At 50.9% G+C, this 12,983-nt stretch overlaps 6 protein-coding genes across 6 annotated transcripts; 2 read left to right on the top strand and 4 right to left on the bottom strand.

Moving 5' to 3' along the window:
- Positions 1-341: 341 nt before the first annotated feature.
- On the bottom strand, positions 342-1,565 carry F5B22DRAFT_644285 (uncharacterized protein; the record flags this gene model as incomplete). Its single annotated transcript, XM_047978402.1, has 1 exon — positions 342-1,565. One exon carries the CDS (start codon positions 1,563-1,565, stop codon positions 342-344), a length of 1,224 nt encoding a protein of 407 aa, XP_047833058.1.
- A 238-nt stretch (positions 1,566-1,803) lies between these two features.
- F5B22DRAFT_644284 (uncharacterized protein) lies at positions 1,804-2,589 on the top strand (the record flags this gene model as incomplete). The annotated part of the gene is made up of 1 exon (XM_047978401.1): positions 1,804-2,589. The coding sequence occupies one exon, from the start codon at positions 1,804-1,806 to the stop codon at positions 2,587-2,589; it is 786 nt and encodes a 261-aa protein (XP_047833057.1).
- A 349-nt stretch (positions 2,590-2,938) lies between these two features.
- Positions 2,939-5,979, bottom strand: F5B22DRAFT_35516 (duf255 domain-containing protein). The gene is made up of 2 exons (XM_047971001.1): positions 5,574-5,979; positions 2,939-5,501 (listed from the first exon to the last, which is right to left on the bottom strand). Exons 1-2 carry the CDS (start codon positions 5,839-5,841, stop codon positions 3,289-3,291), a joined length of 2,481 nt encoding a protein of 826 aa, XP_047833056.1. The 5' UTR covers positions 5,842-5,979; the 3' UTR covers positions 2,939-3,288.
- A 341-nt stretch (positions 5,980-6,320) lies between these two features.
- Positions 6,321-9,152, bottom strand: F5B22DRAFT_597316 (dynein light intermediate chain-domain-containing protein). The gene is made up of 6 exons (XM_047974296.1): positions 8,632-9,152; positions 8,415-8,567; positions 7,982-8,364; positions 7,835-7,928; positions 7,167-7,786; positions 6,321-7,102 (listed from the first exon to the last, which is right to left on the bottom strand). The coding sequence occupies exons 1-6, from the start codon at positions 8,789-8,791 to the stop codon at positions 6,944-6,946; spliced, it is 1,569 nt and encodes a 522-aa protein (XP_047833055.1). The 5' UTR covers positions 8,792-9,152; the 3' UTR covers positions 6,321-6,943.
- Positions 9,153-9,527: 375 nt separating this feature from the next.
- On the top strand, positions 9,528-10,899 carry F5B22DRAFT_35475 (uncharacterized protein). Its single transcript, XM_047970999.1, has 2 exons — positions 9,528-9,749; positions 9,808-10,899. The coding sequence occupies exons 1-2, from the start codon at positions 9,694-9,696 to the stop codon at positions 10,739-10,741; spliced, it is 990 nt and encodes a 329-aa protein (XP_047833054.1). The 5' UTR covers positions 9,528-9,693; the 3' UTR covers positions 10,742-10,899.
- On the bottom strand, positions 10,899-12,775 carry F5B22DRAFT_35440 (WD40 repeat-like protein). Its single transcript, XM_047970997.1, has 4 exons — positions 12,317-12,775; positions 12,203-12,241; positions 11,695-12,149; positions 10,899-11,632 (listed from the first exon to the last, which is right to left on the bottom strand). Exons 1-4 carry the CDS (start codon positions 12,423-12,425, stop codon positions 11,057-11,059), a joined length of 1,179 nt encoding a protein of 392 aa, XP_047833053.1. The 5' UTR covers positions 12,426-12,775; the 3' UTR covers positions 10,899-11,056.
- Positions 12,776-12,983: the final 208 nt, after the last annotated feature.

The following is a 12,983-nucleotide window of genomic DNA, read 5'->3' as shown; positions in this document are numbered from 1 at the left end:
ACCAATAAGTCGGCTTATATGGCGGCCTGCCGGTGTGCCGTGGACTGCCCGTCGCCTACGGTTGCTTCGGCTTCGGAGTCAGATTGTTCATCTTCCCCGTCTTACGTAGGGGTATCGTCGTATCCCGAATATACTCTCACCTCCCCGAGCAGCAGCTTTACGACGTTGATGAACTCCTCTGGCGGATCTCAGTCGTGGCCTACGTCTTCCAACTCCAATGCTGGATCTACGGTCAGCAGTACTGGCATGCTATCTAATATCTCAACACCTATTACTACTATTTCAGGTAGCAGCACGGTCCTAGTCAGCCCAACTTCGATCGTGTTTGTGACAAGTACTCTTCAAAACGTTTCTTTGTCGTCTGGTACGCCTTCATGGAGAGATTCAACCACGACACTGGGTACGACTCCAGCAACTCCTTCAGTGACTAGTGGCAATACATCTACAGTGGTATCGTCGGGCCTGTCAGGCTCTGGCATACCTACCATAAGCGGATCGGGTGGTCCCTCTTCAGATGGATCGTCTAATATGATTATGACCTCGACTGCCCTAAGCTGGACGGTACCAGGCACTTCAACTTCCATCATATCTAGTACTTTCTCGTGGTCTTTAGGAAGTGAGACCAGGTCAGCAGTATCGACGCTGACTGGGGCATCTAGCAGTGGAAGTGATACCTGGTCTAACTCAACCACTCCGACTGGTAGCAGCACTGTCCCTATGATCTCAAGCACCGCGAGTACTTTTAGTACTGGTGGTTCGTCAGGCAGTGCCGGTACAGAAACCACAGAGACCTTGTCTACTACCATGCCCCAAGGGGGTCGTCCAGGTCCGAGCGGAAGTACTACAATGAGCACAGAACCAGCAAGTGGGACTGATACGTCTTCAAACTCGTGGACTTTCAGAACCGTGACTAGTACGGACACAAACAGGCCTACTGTAACTTCCACGATAACTATGATTTCTAGCTCAGTTAATGGAAGCGCCACAAGCAGCGATATGTCGCTGACAAGCGGCGGCACAGTGAGTTCAACGAGCTTATGGAACTCAAGCACCGTGACTGCAACATCCAGCGGGACACCAGGTACTCCTTGGAACACAACTACGATGAACACGGCATCGCCTATTACCGGCAGTTCATCGACTGTAATATCTAGTTCTAATTTAGAGTCCGGAACAGTCACTACTTCCAGAGATTCATCATGGAGGGAGACAAGTATCCCTTCGTCAAGCCTTGGATCTGCTTCTGTTTCTGCTTCAAGCGCCCCAACGCCAATAAGCTGGCAACCAAGCTCGGGTATAGGAACAGCGATGCCTTCTACCGGTGGTTCAGTATCATCAGGCGTGAGCACCGCATCGATATCAACCATGACTAGTTCTAACAGCACATCTACCGGGGTTATCTCTAGTTGGACAAGCTCTGCCTCTGAAACGGGAACGAATATCACTTCGAGCACAACGCAAACTAACTTGTCATGGACGACGTTTCCCAATTCTACTACGACGCTGAGTTCGATGGCCAGTTGGGTGGTGACGGGCAGCGGATCATCATCGTGGTCGGCTACCATAACTGGCTCAGCTCCATCACCGTCAAACTCAAAATCAGACGGAAGCGGGACAGAGACGAGCAGCAGTAGCGGCAGTAATGGTACAAGTAGCACAGCATCTTCATCACCACCATTGACTTCCTCCTCATCATCAGTATTCCCCTCATCCACAGGTCCAGGAGCAAACAGCCACTCCCCCCCGCCAGAATCCACACCCACCCCGATCCCATGGACGACCACCCCATCACCAAACAACACGATGCCGACATCCACATCCCCAACGGACTTGACAAGCGTCGGCTATCCGACCCTAGGCCCATCATGCACTTCGACGCCCGTAGACACAGGGATCCTCGACAACGGAGACTTCGAGACGGGCTTATCGCCGTGGAGTCTAGACCTAGTCGACCTCTTCAGCACAGACTACGCCCTGATATCCTCCTCCTCTTTCCCCCCAGGCCGCACCTCCTCCTCCGGCGGCGCCAACGGGTCCTGCACGGCCTTCGAAGTCCGCATGGCCGCGAACCCACAGACCCAAGACCTCCGCGAGAACCTCCGTCTGCGGTCCGACCTCGTCTTCAGCCGTCCGGGCGCCGTGCTCCGGATCGGGTTCTACGTGCGTTTCGCGGAGCGCAACGCCGCGCGCCTGGTCCTCTCCGCGAACGACCGGCTCCTCCTCGTCGTCAGCGCGCTGAACTACGGGCCCGGCGGCGACGCGACGAACATCACTACGAATTCCACCTCTCTTTCCATCCCCACGCCGACTCCTCTTCCAGGAAGCGGGGGAGTCAGGAAGGGCGTGACGGTAACCCCGTCCGCGGACGGGGGATGGACCCATGTCCTCGTGGACTACGAGGCGGGCGATCGCCTCCTGCAGCTCATGTTCAGCTACGAGCTCGGGAGCGCGCCCGGGAACACCGTCGGGCTCGACCAGGTCGCCATCGACCCGTCTGCCGTCGTCCACCCGCCTCTATCGCTGCCGCCGGTACCACCTCCTGCGACAACGTTTGCGACGACGACGACGACTATGCGGAAGCGGGGCTGATATTCGCTTCTTCTTCTTTCCATCCATCCATCCCTCTGTATCTCGCGCGTTCTACGAATGAGGAAGGGTCGTTGTATTCCAATGTCCCGCCGACACCCCTCCCCCCATTCATGTAAAACCGTCCAAGTAACTTTCGTCACGTCAACACTCGTTTGCACACTTCTTTTTTCTCATCTTTTCTTTTCCCCTTGTTATTCCAATCTTGTATCTTGAAAAACAAATACCTTCAGATATGTATTAGTATTAGTATATCTTGCTTGAACTTTGAAATCTTTTCCGCCGTCTACCCGCCTTTTCTCGGCTTCTCAGGTCGAGATTAGTCATACGTGCTAGTATTATTGAAAAACAAAAAAACAAAAACCCAAATATGTTTGAAAGAATTGACACTCTCAGTTCCTTATATCACAAAGGAAACAAATGAGAGCCGCAAAGACTAATATCCAAGATGTCACCGCCCTTAGTGATGATCCCATGTTTAGATATTCGAAGTAGAAGTTTAATAGTGTATTTCAACCGACATGCTAGATGATTGATGTCATTTGTTCTAATGCGCGGAAGCGAGAGTACATGCCACATTCCGTTCTCCCTTATTTCTATCCCTATCCATTAGTCATGCCCGAAATTAGATGTGATATGCCTCCCAATCGGATGTTAATACACGTTCTAATGCCACTGCCTAATTTATATATCTCAAGAATCTCAATAAGTAGAGCTTGCGGATGGCGGGATAGCATCGCCGGGCCTAGTAGCAACTATTTTCACAGTTGTGGCTGGCTTCTGGGTCCATGGTGTATCGTTGGCATTGATTTTCCGATACGCGTTCGGGGTTTCACTATCTTGTGTATAGATTCCTGTTTCTTGTAACTTTAGGCTTGGATCTCGCGATCCGAGCCAAGAACCGGTATTTTGCGGGTTGTGATACCGCAGCGTTGATAGTGCTGCTCGAGGGGCTTTATGGAAGAGTGAGTTGGCTGTGTTGTCTTCGCCCACAGAGACCCAGTGTCGGCCTCCTAATCGCCACGGTATGATACCACAAAGCAAGCCCGGGAACAGATTCGGGTGCTCCAAGATCTCCACGCTGAAAGCATTGACACTTGCCTTTGCTAGGTAAGTATACTTTTTATCGTTTAGCAAAGCTCCAAGTCTGAATAGATTGGACACAGAGACCGAATTTACAGAAGGTTGCGAACCGTCTATACCCTCTTTCACTCGAAGGATCGTGTGGGGTGCACCGTGAGCAGTTGAGTAGAAGCCCCCACATCTCACATGTGTATTTGTCGATGTTGATGGCGCGTCATCGTAAAATTGGGCTATCTGCGCTGATTGTAGTTCATCAGCCCATTCGAGCCAGGACTCATTTGCTGTGACCTCGTACAGCTCAAGGAGTCCTTCAATCAGGTAAGCATAATCTTCCGCAAAACCACGGGTGCCTAAATGGCCATCGCAGTATACCCGACGGAGTGTCCTTTGACTACTATTCCACATATTTGTTTTGATAAAGCGGGCTGCGTTTTCCGCAGCTGTCAGATATTTAGTGGCACTCTCAGGATCATGGTCGCGTAAAACAGTACTAGCTCGGGCTAAAGCGACAATAGCCATGCCGTTGTAAGATGTTACAATTTTTGTATCGACGACTGGGCGGGCACGCTCTTTTTCGCGGTGTGCTCTTAGTTTCTCTCGAGCAGATGCGATGCGCCGCTTCACTTCATCGACTGACACACCTATCTGCTTGCTGAGCCTTGCATGTGTCTTAGCAATCCGCAAAACGTTTTGATTAAGAAATTCATCTAGAGGGTCGTGCACTGGATCGACGTTTCCGTCGGATTGAACGTCCCAGTATGCCGCAGCAATCTCAGCCTCGATGTCGTCGCCTACGGCTGTATCAAATTCCTTTCTTGTCCACAGGTAGAAGGCACCGTTACGCATAGCCGCATCTCCTCTCTTATTAGAAGAGCCAGCCGATTCACTTGTAAAAAAGCCGCCTCCAGGTGCCATCATGGTTTTGCCTGTGATGTAATCGGCCAATTCTTTCGCTGTTTGGGCGAGTTCTTCGTCGGGATCTCCACCCGACAGAGACAGAAGCCATGCGTCCAAGAACACACCCAAGAGAAGGGCATTGTCGATGAGCATTTTCTCAAAGGTCGGTAAGGACCAATCTCTCGTGACTGAGTGACGGTGAAAGCCCCCACCAACATGGTCATGTACAGCACCATGGACGATGCGGCGCAATGTATGAAGAGCCGAGTCACTAATAAAAGTGCAGTCTTTTGGACCAGCCACATCTTGCACCTCGGCTGGAAAATGGGTGGCTCTAAGCATAAGCGATAGTTTTGACGGCGTAAGAAATTTGTCCTGCTGGCCGAACCCGCCAAACGGGTAATCGAAAGTTCGAGTGATCCGGGCGAAAGCCTCCTCGATTTGTTCTAAATCAAGCTCGCCTTCTAAATCCTGGGTGTAATCAGCAACAGAAGTGTCCCTCTGTGCCGACCCGATATCTGATAGATGGTCAAACATTCCTTCACTCAAAACCTGTGCTAGGTCGACACAGTTCCGCTTAGCCTCTTCACGAACGCGCTGCTCCTCATCCTTCCAAGATGAATGCACTTTTCTAACGACGGTAAGCCAATCCAACGGCCTACTTGCCCCCTCGGTCTCGTCCGAGCTGGACGCACTATTGCCTGTGGCACCGGGTGGCGCCCAGTACGTGCCACTGAAGACTGGCTCAAGGTCTGGGGTAAGGAATACATTCAAAGGCCAACCTCCAACACTATTGAGTGACTCATTGTAGTTCATATATATGTAGTCATAGTTGGGGTGCTCTTCGCGGTCGATGAGGACTGGTATGAACTCCTCATTGAGAAGTGCAGCAAGAGTAGAGTCGGAAAAGGATTCGAGATGAGCTAGATGACAGTCTGGAAAGCTAGTGTCAGTAAAGACATCTGTTTTTTCAAGGCTGAGAAGAGTAGAATTCGTAGGCAACTTACGATGAGATGCAAGGAAACCTATGCTGAGAAAGATGAGCTTGTTCTCTGACTTGGCACGGTTCACGGCTTCATCATCCAGAAGCTGCCAGGCTACTGGACTGCTTGCTCGGGCCCGTACGTAAGGGCTTATACTTTGTGCGGCGCGGTTGACTAGGGGCGCAATAGTTGTGCCTCTTGACGAGCCATGCGACTCGGGAACAGCCGAAGCCTGAGGGTCGGCGGTGGGTGGTGTCGGATTAGATGGGTGCTGTAGCTGTGCAGACATCATCTCGGTGGTGTTGTCCTTGTCTCACTATGGACGGTTTCGCTCATGACAAGGATGAAAAACAATATGATATGAATGGGAAATACGCGCGGACAAGGAAAGCCGGGAGAAGACGTCTTGTAGCCGTCTTATAGTGGTCTTATAGCGATGGTTGCATCTGTCAGTCAGATTCGAGTCAGATTCGAGTCGGAGTTTGCAAAGCGTGCGAGTAAGGACCACGCGAGCAAGCAATCAAAAGCAAGGCAGCAAGGCAAGGGAGTACGCTACCGAAAAGGCGGTCATGAAATACAGCTCAGCCTACATAGTACGAGGGAAGTGGTGTACGACAAGACAAGCATGTATTGCTGCAGGTTTGTTCGTCCTGGACAGATCCTGGATGACCTACCCCGCGATAATCGTCGCCCCAACCCACCCACATCATCATCCCTGCCCAGGCCCTGCCCTACCTACATAACATCCCCACTACCAGTCCCCACAGTCTTCGGCATCCCTGGAACGGCCATCATGGCTAACTACATACCGTACATGGACTTGGCCAAGTGACTAAGAGATATGTAGGCGAGACGACATGTTATTATTTGCATGTAGTATGGTAGAGTAACGAGGACAAGAAGATAGGTATGCTACTACAGCTATCAGGGGGACAAGCACCGAAAAGTACGAGACGGGATACTCGCTTCTTCACTTATGTAGCCATTGGAACATATATATCTCACTTTAAACCGATTGGGGGGGTATCTAATTCCACACTCTTGGACATAATACAGGGCTTCTTAGACAATCCTCGCAAAGAAAAAAAAAAAAAAGACTCCAAAATGCCAGAGAATATGCTGCATCACGTGTAGTGCTATTGGTCTTCAATCCTCTTCTACTTGTGCAGAATTGCCAGGTACCGTCCGAGACTATGTTGATGATACAGACGAAATAGGGGCATTGGAGAGGCACCTTATATTTCCTGGTCCACACAAGTCTCTGCGTCCTTTGCGAGATCCTTGAACTAGGCTGATATAGGGCCTGTCTCCAGGGGCTGGACAGCATGTTGTCGAGATTGCGTCGCCTTGGCACTACTGTTTAATCGGCCGCCTGTTCTAAGCATAAGCGCATGTTACGTTTGGCCGAGCGGCCCGCCCGAAGCTGGTTTCCTGTTCATCAGATTGCCGAAGAATTTTGCCAATGTATCCGTATCCACCTGCGGCGCCGGTTCAGCCTCTGCTTCGTCGTCAAAAGCAAGTGGCTCAGGTGACTGTCCATAGGCTTGTCGGTCCTAAAACTAAATCAGCACCCCAACCAGACTTTCGAGAAACAGTTATGCTCCGAGCAATGCTTACCTTGAGTCTTTGCACCATGTCGTCAGCATCAACCTGGATGCCACCCATGTTGAACTGCACTGGCCCAATGTGATCACTAATTATATCATCCGTAGCAACTTGCGCAAACGAGTTCTCCTTGGTTGTCTTCTCGTCCTCTTTCTTCTGTTGCTCTAGCCGTGAAAGTTGGTTGCTAAGGAATGCTTGTGTGTCGACAGATGGGACCTCAAGCTTGTTTGTGTCCTGGTTTCCTTGTGCTAGTTGCAATGCGTCAAGGCTCGTGTCTTGCACTTGTTCCTCGTACATAGCAACCGCAGAGCCTTCAGGCTCAGGCATGTCATTACCTAGAAACGACGAACTTTCCCCGTTGCCATTAATTGCTTGGGGCCTATTTGCAGAAGAGGGCTGGTTGATATCTATAGACCAGCCTTCACTGACATTTTCCACGTCAAATCCATCACGCAATACTCGAATTTTCCCCCATGAGTCCCAGTTGGGTGGGACAACTATCTTGTCTCGGTCAATGACGTTGTGTTTCAAGGGCGCTCGCTTGAGTAGTGAACGTATGCCCAGGCTTGCATGAACAAGACTCTGTAGCGGCGTCGTCATCGTTGGCGCAGTATATATCAGAGACGCACCGTCTACGCCGAGGTTAGCAGAATGAATTAGAAGTTGAGATGGCTACTTACGCCGCAGAAGAGCAGTTCTTAGATATTGAAGGACCAAGTCGAATTTTTCCTCCTTCCAACCCTGAGTTTTTTCAAGATAGTCTATTTTTTCGGACTAGAATCGAACGTTAGTACAGCAGCGTCAAGGCGAGATAGTTTGTGCCTCACGTTTTGACAAACCACACAAAGGGGCAGGCCAAGTGCATCCTCCCATTCCCCCGGCCCCAGAGGCAAAGAGACATCACCTTCGGTGGCAACCGCACCTGTGCCATCTAGATTCACAGATCCCCCGGTTCGTCCTCGCTCACGCCAGCCATTTATGACTTCCTCCATCGTTTCCCTGCATTCGGGACTGAGGGACACGATGACGTTCCGTAGCAACATAAGCCACTCGCGCAACTGGCGCATCCATGACCACGGTTGTGACCAGTCCAACAGTATTACTATTAGGGTATTCGGTATTGACTGAGGGGTTAATAGCGGTTTAATAAGAGATGCGAAAGAGGGGGCCGAGCTGCTGAGGAGGTACAGCGAGACACGGGCCAGAATATCTTTGACTAAGTCAGCGCGGCTGTGGCCGAAAAGAGTCTGGTTGACTGACCTTCTTGGTCAGCGTCCAGCACGTCGTAGTATGTGTACCCTAGAGCGAAGCTGTTGGCTATCGGCGGTAAGTTGTTTTGGCGGTCGAGGTTCCTCCTTTGGCCATTATTCGATAGGGCCTCGAGAAATTCGCGTTGGGAATCGACCGAGCCACCTGTTCTCGTTCGTCAACCCTAATTGAGAGAAAGCCATACTGAGGCAGGGGAGGGTCTGCGCACCCAATACTAGCATGTTCTTTTCGGGTAACCTCTTGCCGCTGGCGACAGAGTCGAGCATAGAGCTCCACATGTCCTTCTTCTGATCATCCTTCTTTCCTTCAGACCCGGTGCCGACCGAAGTACTCGTGTAAGTAGAAAAGCGATTCGAGTTGGCCGTCATTCTCGATATGGGCCGAAGAGGAGCATCTGAAGATGATTTATGATTGTCACTAGCAGACGGCGGTAGTTGCAGGCTCGGAAGAGGTAGGCAGACGTTTCTGCAGGACTCAGAACGCGTACAAGCGACCTGTAAGGGAGGCGCGCATCAAGGTGAGGAGGAGAGTGGGATTCGTGATGCTAGGGGGTACTATTCATATTATTGAAAGAAGACAGCTCTGGACGGGCGCACTTGCGAGATAGATACAGAGAAGAGAGCAGCAATGTGGATTGGTTAGTAAGTTATTGAATGGGAATGTTTGAATGTGACATGTGTCTGGGGATTATCACAAGTAGTATACCCAGCAGCTCATGCTATGGACTTCATGTTACATTAAATTAAAGAAAGATTTAAGACAACTCAAATGTACTACTTGCAGCCATCCCTTGGTGGAATCACCGGATTGGCCCGAAAGGGAACCTTGAGGGTACTTCTGTTTTGGCCCCTGCAGCAGTCAACTCAGCGATCCGGCGTTTCGCCGGGGCATTTGTAAGGCTTGCACGCCTCTACATTCACTGGCGCTTTCGCTCTAGCGTACTTGTTCGTAGTACCTTCATGTACTCTACGGTAGCTACCTAACCTCAATGCGCTAGGTAGCACATTTTAAGTTGAATACTTGGCCAGGGGAATGCACCCTTGTAGACTAACTAGGTACGGTAGCTCAATGGACATAGTGCCCCTAGCTGCCGGATGTACTTGTACACTCAGCTGGTAAAGCTCCATATATGTATAGATCGGTACAGCCGCGAATCGCACGTATTTCAGAAGCTATCTCGACGTCGCCTCAAACTCTCCAATAAGTTTTTTTTTCGGGAGAGGGATTTTCACGGATTTGAGTTAACAGGCTTGCCCTTGTGATAGCCAGCATGAATCAGATTCGCGCCATCCAGGCGCTCAACAAACGCGAGATTGAGAATGGCGTGTAAGGACAAGTGCTTCCAGTTTGCCCCAAATTCCGCTGACATCATTTCCCACGACAGACCCCCCGAAGCATCATGGCACACAGATTACCGCGACACCGCCTTCATAAACTTCGGCGGCTTGCCCTACGAGCTGACCGAGGGTGACATCATCACCATCTTCTCACAATACGGCGAGCCTGTCTTCCTCAAGCTCGCAAGGGATAAGGAATCAGGCAAAAGCAAGGGATTCGGGTGGCTGAAGTACGAGGACCAGCGGAGCTGTGATCTCGCCGTCGACAATCTAGGTGGTGCCGAGATCGCGGGACGGCTAGTTCGTGTAGATCACGCGCGCTACAAGGCCCGGGATGACGAGGATCCAGAGGAGTTCGCCGTCGGCTGGGCAGACATGGTGCGGAAAGAGAAGGCCGCGAAAGGCGAGGCTGCTGAAACCGAAGACGAGGACGATGAAGAGGAAGACGAGCCTAGAAGACCACTGATAAAGGAAGAGGTGGAACTGCGAAAGTTGATCGAGGAGCACGATGATGACGATCCCATGAAAGGATTTTTGATCGAGGAGAAGAAGCGAGAGGTCAGCGAAGCGCTCCAGAAAGAAAAGGAGAAGAAAGATAGGAAGCATCGCCATCACCATAGGTCCCATCGCCGGTCACGCAGGGACGAAAGCGGCGACCGCCGGGATGGAAGATCGAGGCGTGATAGGACGCCCGCAACAGGAGAAAGAGAAAGGGGAAAGCGTGAGCGAGATGTCACACCTCAGAGGAGAGACCGCTCAATAGAGCAAGATCGCGATTCAAGAAGGCATAATAAGGATTACGAAAGGCATCACAATGGGGAACGCCATAGGGACCGCGAAGGAAGGGACCGAGACCGTCGGAGGGATGAAGATCCAGCTACTAGACGGACAAAGCGCCACGAGGACGAAAGTCGGGATAGGGACGCGGATGCACATCACAGAAAAAGGCGACGAAGCCGCTCACGATCTCCGCGGCGATAACAGGTTGAGAAGGGTTGGTTTTCGTAACGCCTGACTCAGGCTATGCGACTAAATTCAATAATGATTGAGCACTGGTCCAACCTCAGTCCTTCACTACGTCGATTCTTCATGCACTCTGTCAGAATATGATGAGTGTTGGTTTATATCACGCAGTAGTTTGCTCCAGTCCGTGTCCCTAAACGCCCCTCTTTCCTTGTTACCATACTCCTCGCCAACGTCAATTGTAAACAACCGTTGCCGCCACATAGCCGACATATGCAGTTTTGAATATCATCCCGAAGCCACAACCACGGCATAAGCGTAAATTTACCGTGTTCATTCTGTTAGATACCCTTTCCATCCTTCTCGGATCAACACGTAACGGCCATCCTCGCCTTGTCGTAGGATGAATTTCTCCCATCGTGCATCTTGCCCGGCGCCTACGACTATAAGGCTGTTCTCGTCGATCCATCCAATGACCCCCTTCACTGGACGCGTTGTCCCCAAGACAGCATTGTCACTCAGGCGACGCATATTCTGATTATTCAACAAAGGCTCACTTCCCGTCTCGAAAGGGCAGGAGACAAATGAATAGACGTCTGAGAAGGGCCCAAATGGAATGTTGCTCAGAATTCCCCATTTATTAGTTGCATCTGCACTGGGATTTGTGCCTGTAGAGAGGCTAGAAGCACCGGATGGTGGGACGGGGGGCGCCGGGCGGGCTGTAGAGGACGAAGGTCTACGTAGTTTAGGTACGTCGAAGATGTGTAGATTGCCTTTGTCCGATGTGCAGGCTAGCATATTCCCCGACGGACTAAAGCGTAATGAAAATATCGTGGCGTTTTCACTGCCTCGCCTTCTCTCTGCCAATTTTGCCCCACTACTGGTCGCGAAGATGCGTATAATTGTCCCCTGAAGTAAACCGAGAAGTCAATATCGAGAGGGTTACAAGGGGAGGTGGCAGTCGATATTACCTTTTCGCTCGCTGTTGCAAGTAAGTCGCCGTCTGCGCTGAGCTGAAGAGCCCTGAGGGCCGATGAGTGGGCTGGCAAAATGCTCACACTGTCCGTGGCTAATTGTACAACCTGAACATGGCCCGCGGTTCTCCCAGGAAAGACGAGGTATTTATCAGTTAGACAACACAGACCTAGTAAGTTGTCCGTGGTCTCATATTTGGCCAGTGGCTTTGGAGGTTTCTCAAAAGCATAGAGGCGCACACTGTTTTGCTGGACCACTACAACACGAGTTTTCGTGATCTGAACGCCACGAACAGCTGTCAAGGAGGCGATCTCAAAAGCCACTTTTCCTTTACTGTCGTCCCAGATAATGACTTTGTTCTGGGGAAATTTGGGAGAACGACCACCCCCTACTAGAGCAAGGAAGTTGGCATTACCCATCATATGAACGAGGCCGAGGCCAGCGTTGAAGACTACAGGGGGAGATTAGTGAGTCGAATGCTTAGTGGTACAAAAGTGAGCTCACCTCTGGCCGTTTGCAACTGGCATTTACTTGCTTGGAATACTATGGCAATGTAAGTGGAAAGGGTACGGGGAAGTGGTATAAGACGCAAGAAAGGTGAGTGAAATGCAAGCGTACTGCAAAAACCAGAATCCAGGCCGACAGCGAAGCGACTCGAGTCGTCGTTAAAGGCGACGGAGAGGGCGGGCTGTTCTTTGGAGGACTCTATGACCGGGCGAGTGTTCATTGTTGCGATTTGTGACTCGCAGTGTAGGCGGTAGTTAGTTGATGAGAGAGATGAGCTGCGGGATGAGCAGAGAGAAGCTGGCGGTGACGTAACAGGCACAGATGCAGAGCATTAGAGATTAGCTGGCAATTTGTCATTGAAAATTGCAGGCACTAATTATTTCTAACCATAGCGAGCCCTGGAGAGAGATATCCAAGGGCCAGTCGTGTTGAACGCTACTATGATGAGATGGTCGCCTCTGGCACCGAGATTGTAGAGAGTTGGCTAAATGCGGGCACGACTGAGAATACACCAGAGGCGGCTGACAATTTGATGTTACCGCGGTAGCCAAGGTCCTGGAATACATATAGAAAGGAAGCAGGCTATAGATCAAGGGACTGAGTCGTAGACATGTCGAAAGAGAACTCAGTAACGCCCGGCGACCTTGGGTGCGTCGATCTGGAGATGGTGTTTGAGATGTTGTTCTGGCATATGTACGTACGCAAGTGAAACCTTCGAGATCATGAGAAGAACATCCCAGACAAGGCGGCCGGTTGAGCTCAGTTTAGTGTAGCTGTA

The sequence above is a fragment of the Xylaria bambusicola genome, assembly GCF_022495145.1.
Source record: "Xylaria bambusicola strain CBS 139988 unplaced genomic scaffold F5B22scaffold_10, whole genome shotgun sequence".
In the NCBI taxonomy this organism is placed as follows: domain Eukaryota; kingdom Fungi; phylum Ascomycota; class Sordariomycetes; order Xylariales; family Xylariaceae; genus Xylaria; species Xylaria bambusicola.
Note: the sequence above shows the minus strand (reverse complement) of the source record. Positions and strands in the feature narration are given on the sequence as shown.

Excerpts from the sequence above, each read along its gene's own strand:
- F5B22DRAFT_35516 (XM_047971001.1), bottom strand. The coding sequence starts at position 5,841 with ATGATGTCTGCACAGCTACAGCACCCATCTAATCCGACACCACCCACC. Across the intron at positions 5,502-5,573 it reads AGGTTTCCTTGCATCTCATC|ACTGTCATCTAGCTCATCTC; the intron begins GTAAGTTGCCTA and ends CTAGCTTTCCAG.
- F5B22DRAFT_597316 (XM_047974296.1), bottom strand. The coding sequence starts at position 8,791 with ATGACGGCCAACTCGAATCGCTTTTCTACTTACACGAGTACTTCGGTC. Across the intron at positions 7,929-7,981 it reads TTTGTGTGGTTTGTCAAAAC|TCCGAAAAAATAGACTATCT; the intron begins GTGAGGCACAAA and ends GTTCGATTCTAG. Across the intron at positions 7,103-7,166 it reads ACATGGTGCAAAGACTCAAG|GACCGACAAGCCTATGGACA; the intron begins GTAAGCATTGCT and ends ATTTAGTTTTAG.
- F5B22DRAFT_35475 (XM_047970999.1), top strand. The coding sequence starts at position 9,694 with ATGAATCAGATTCGCGCCATCCAGGCGCTCAACAAACGCGAGATTGAG. Across the intron at positions 9,750-9,807 it reads CGCGAGATTGAGAATGGCGT|ACCCCCCGAAGCATCATGGC; the intron begins GTAAGGACAAGT and ends TTCCCACGACAG.
- F5B22DRAFT_35440 (XM_047970997.1), bottom strand. The coding sequence starts at position 12,425 with ATGAACACTCGCCCGGTCATAGAGTCCTCCAAAGAACAGCCCGCCCTC. Across the intron at positions 12,150-12,202 it reads CCAGTTGCAAACGGCCAGAG|TCTTCAACGCTGGCCTCGGC; the intron begins GTGAGCTCACTT and ends CTCCCCCTGTAG. Across the intron at positions 11,633-11,694 it reads TTGCAACAGCGAGCGAAAAG|GGGACAATTATACGCATCTT; the intron begins GTAATATCGACT and ends GGTTTACTTCAG.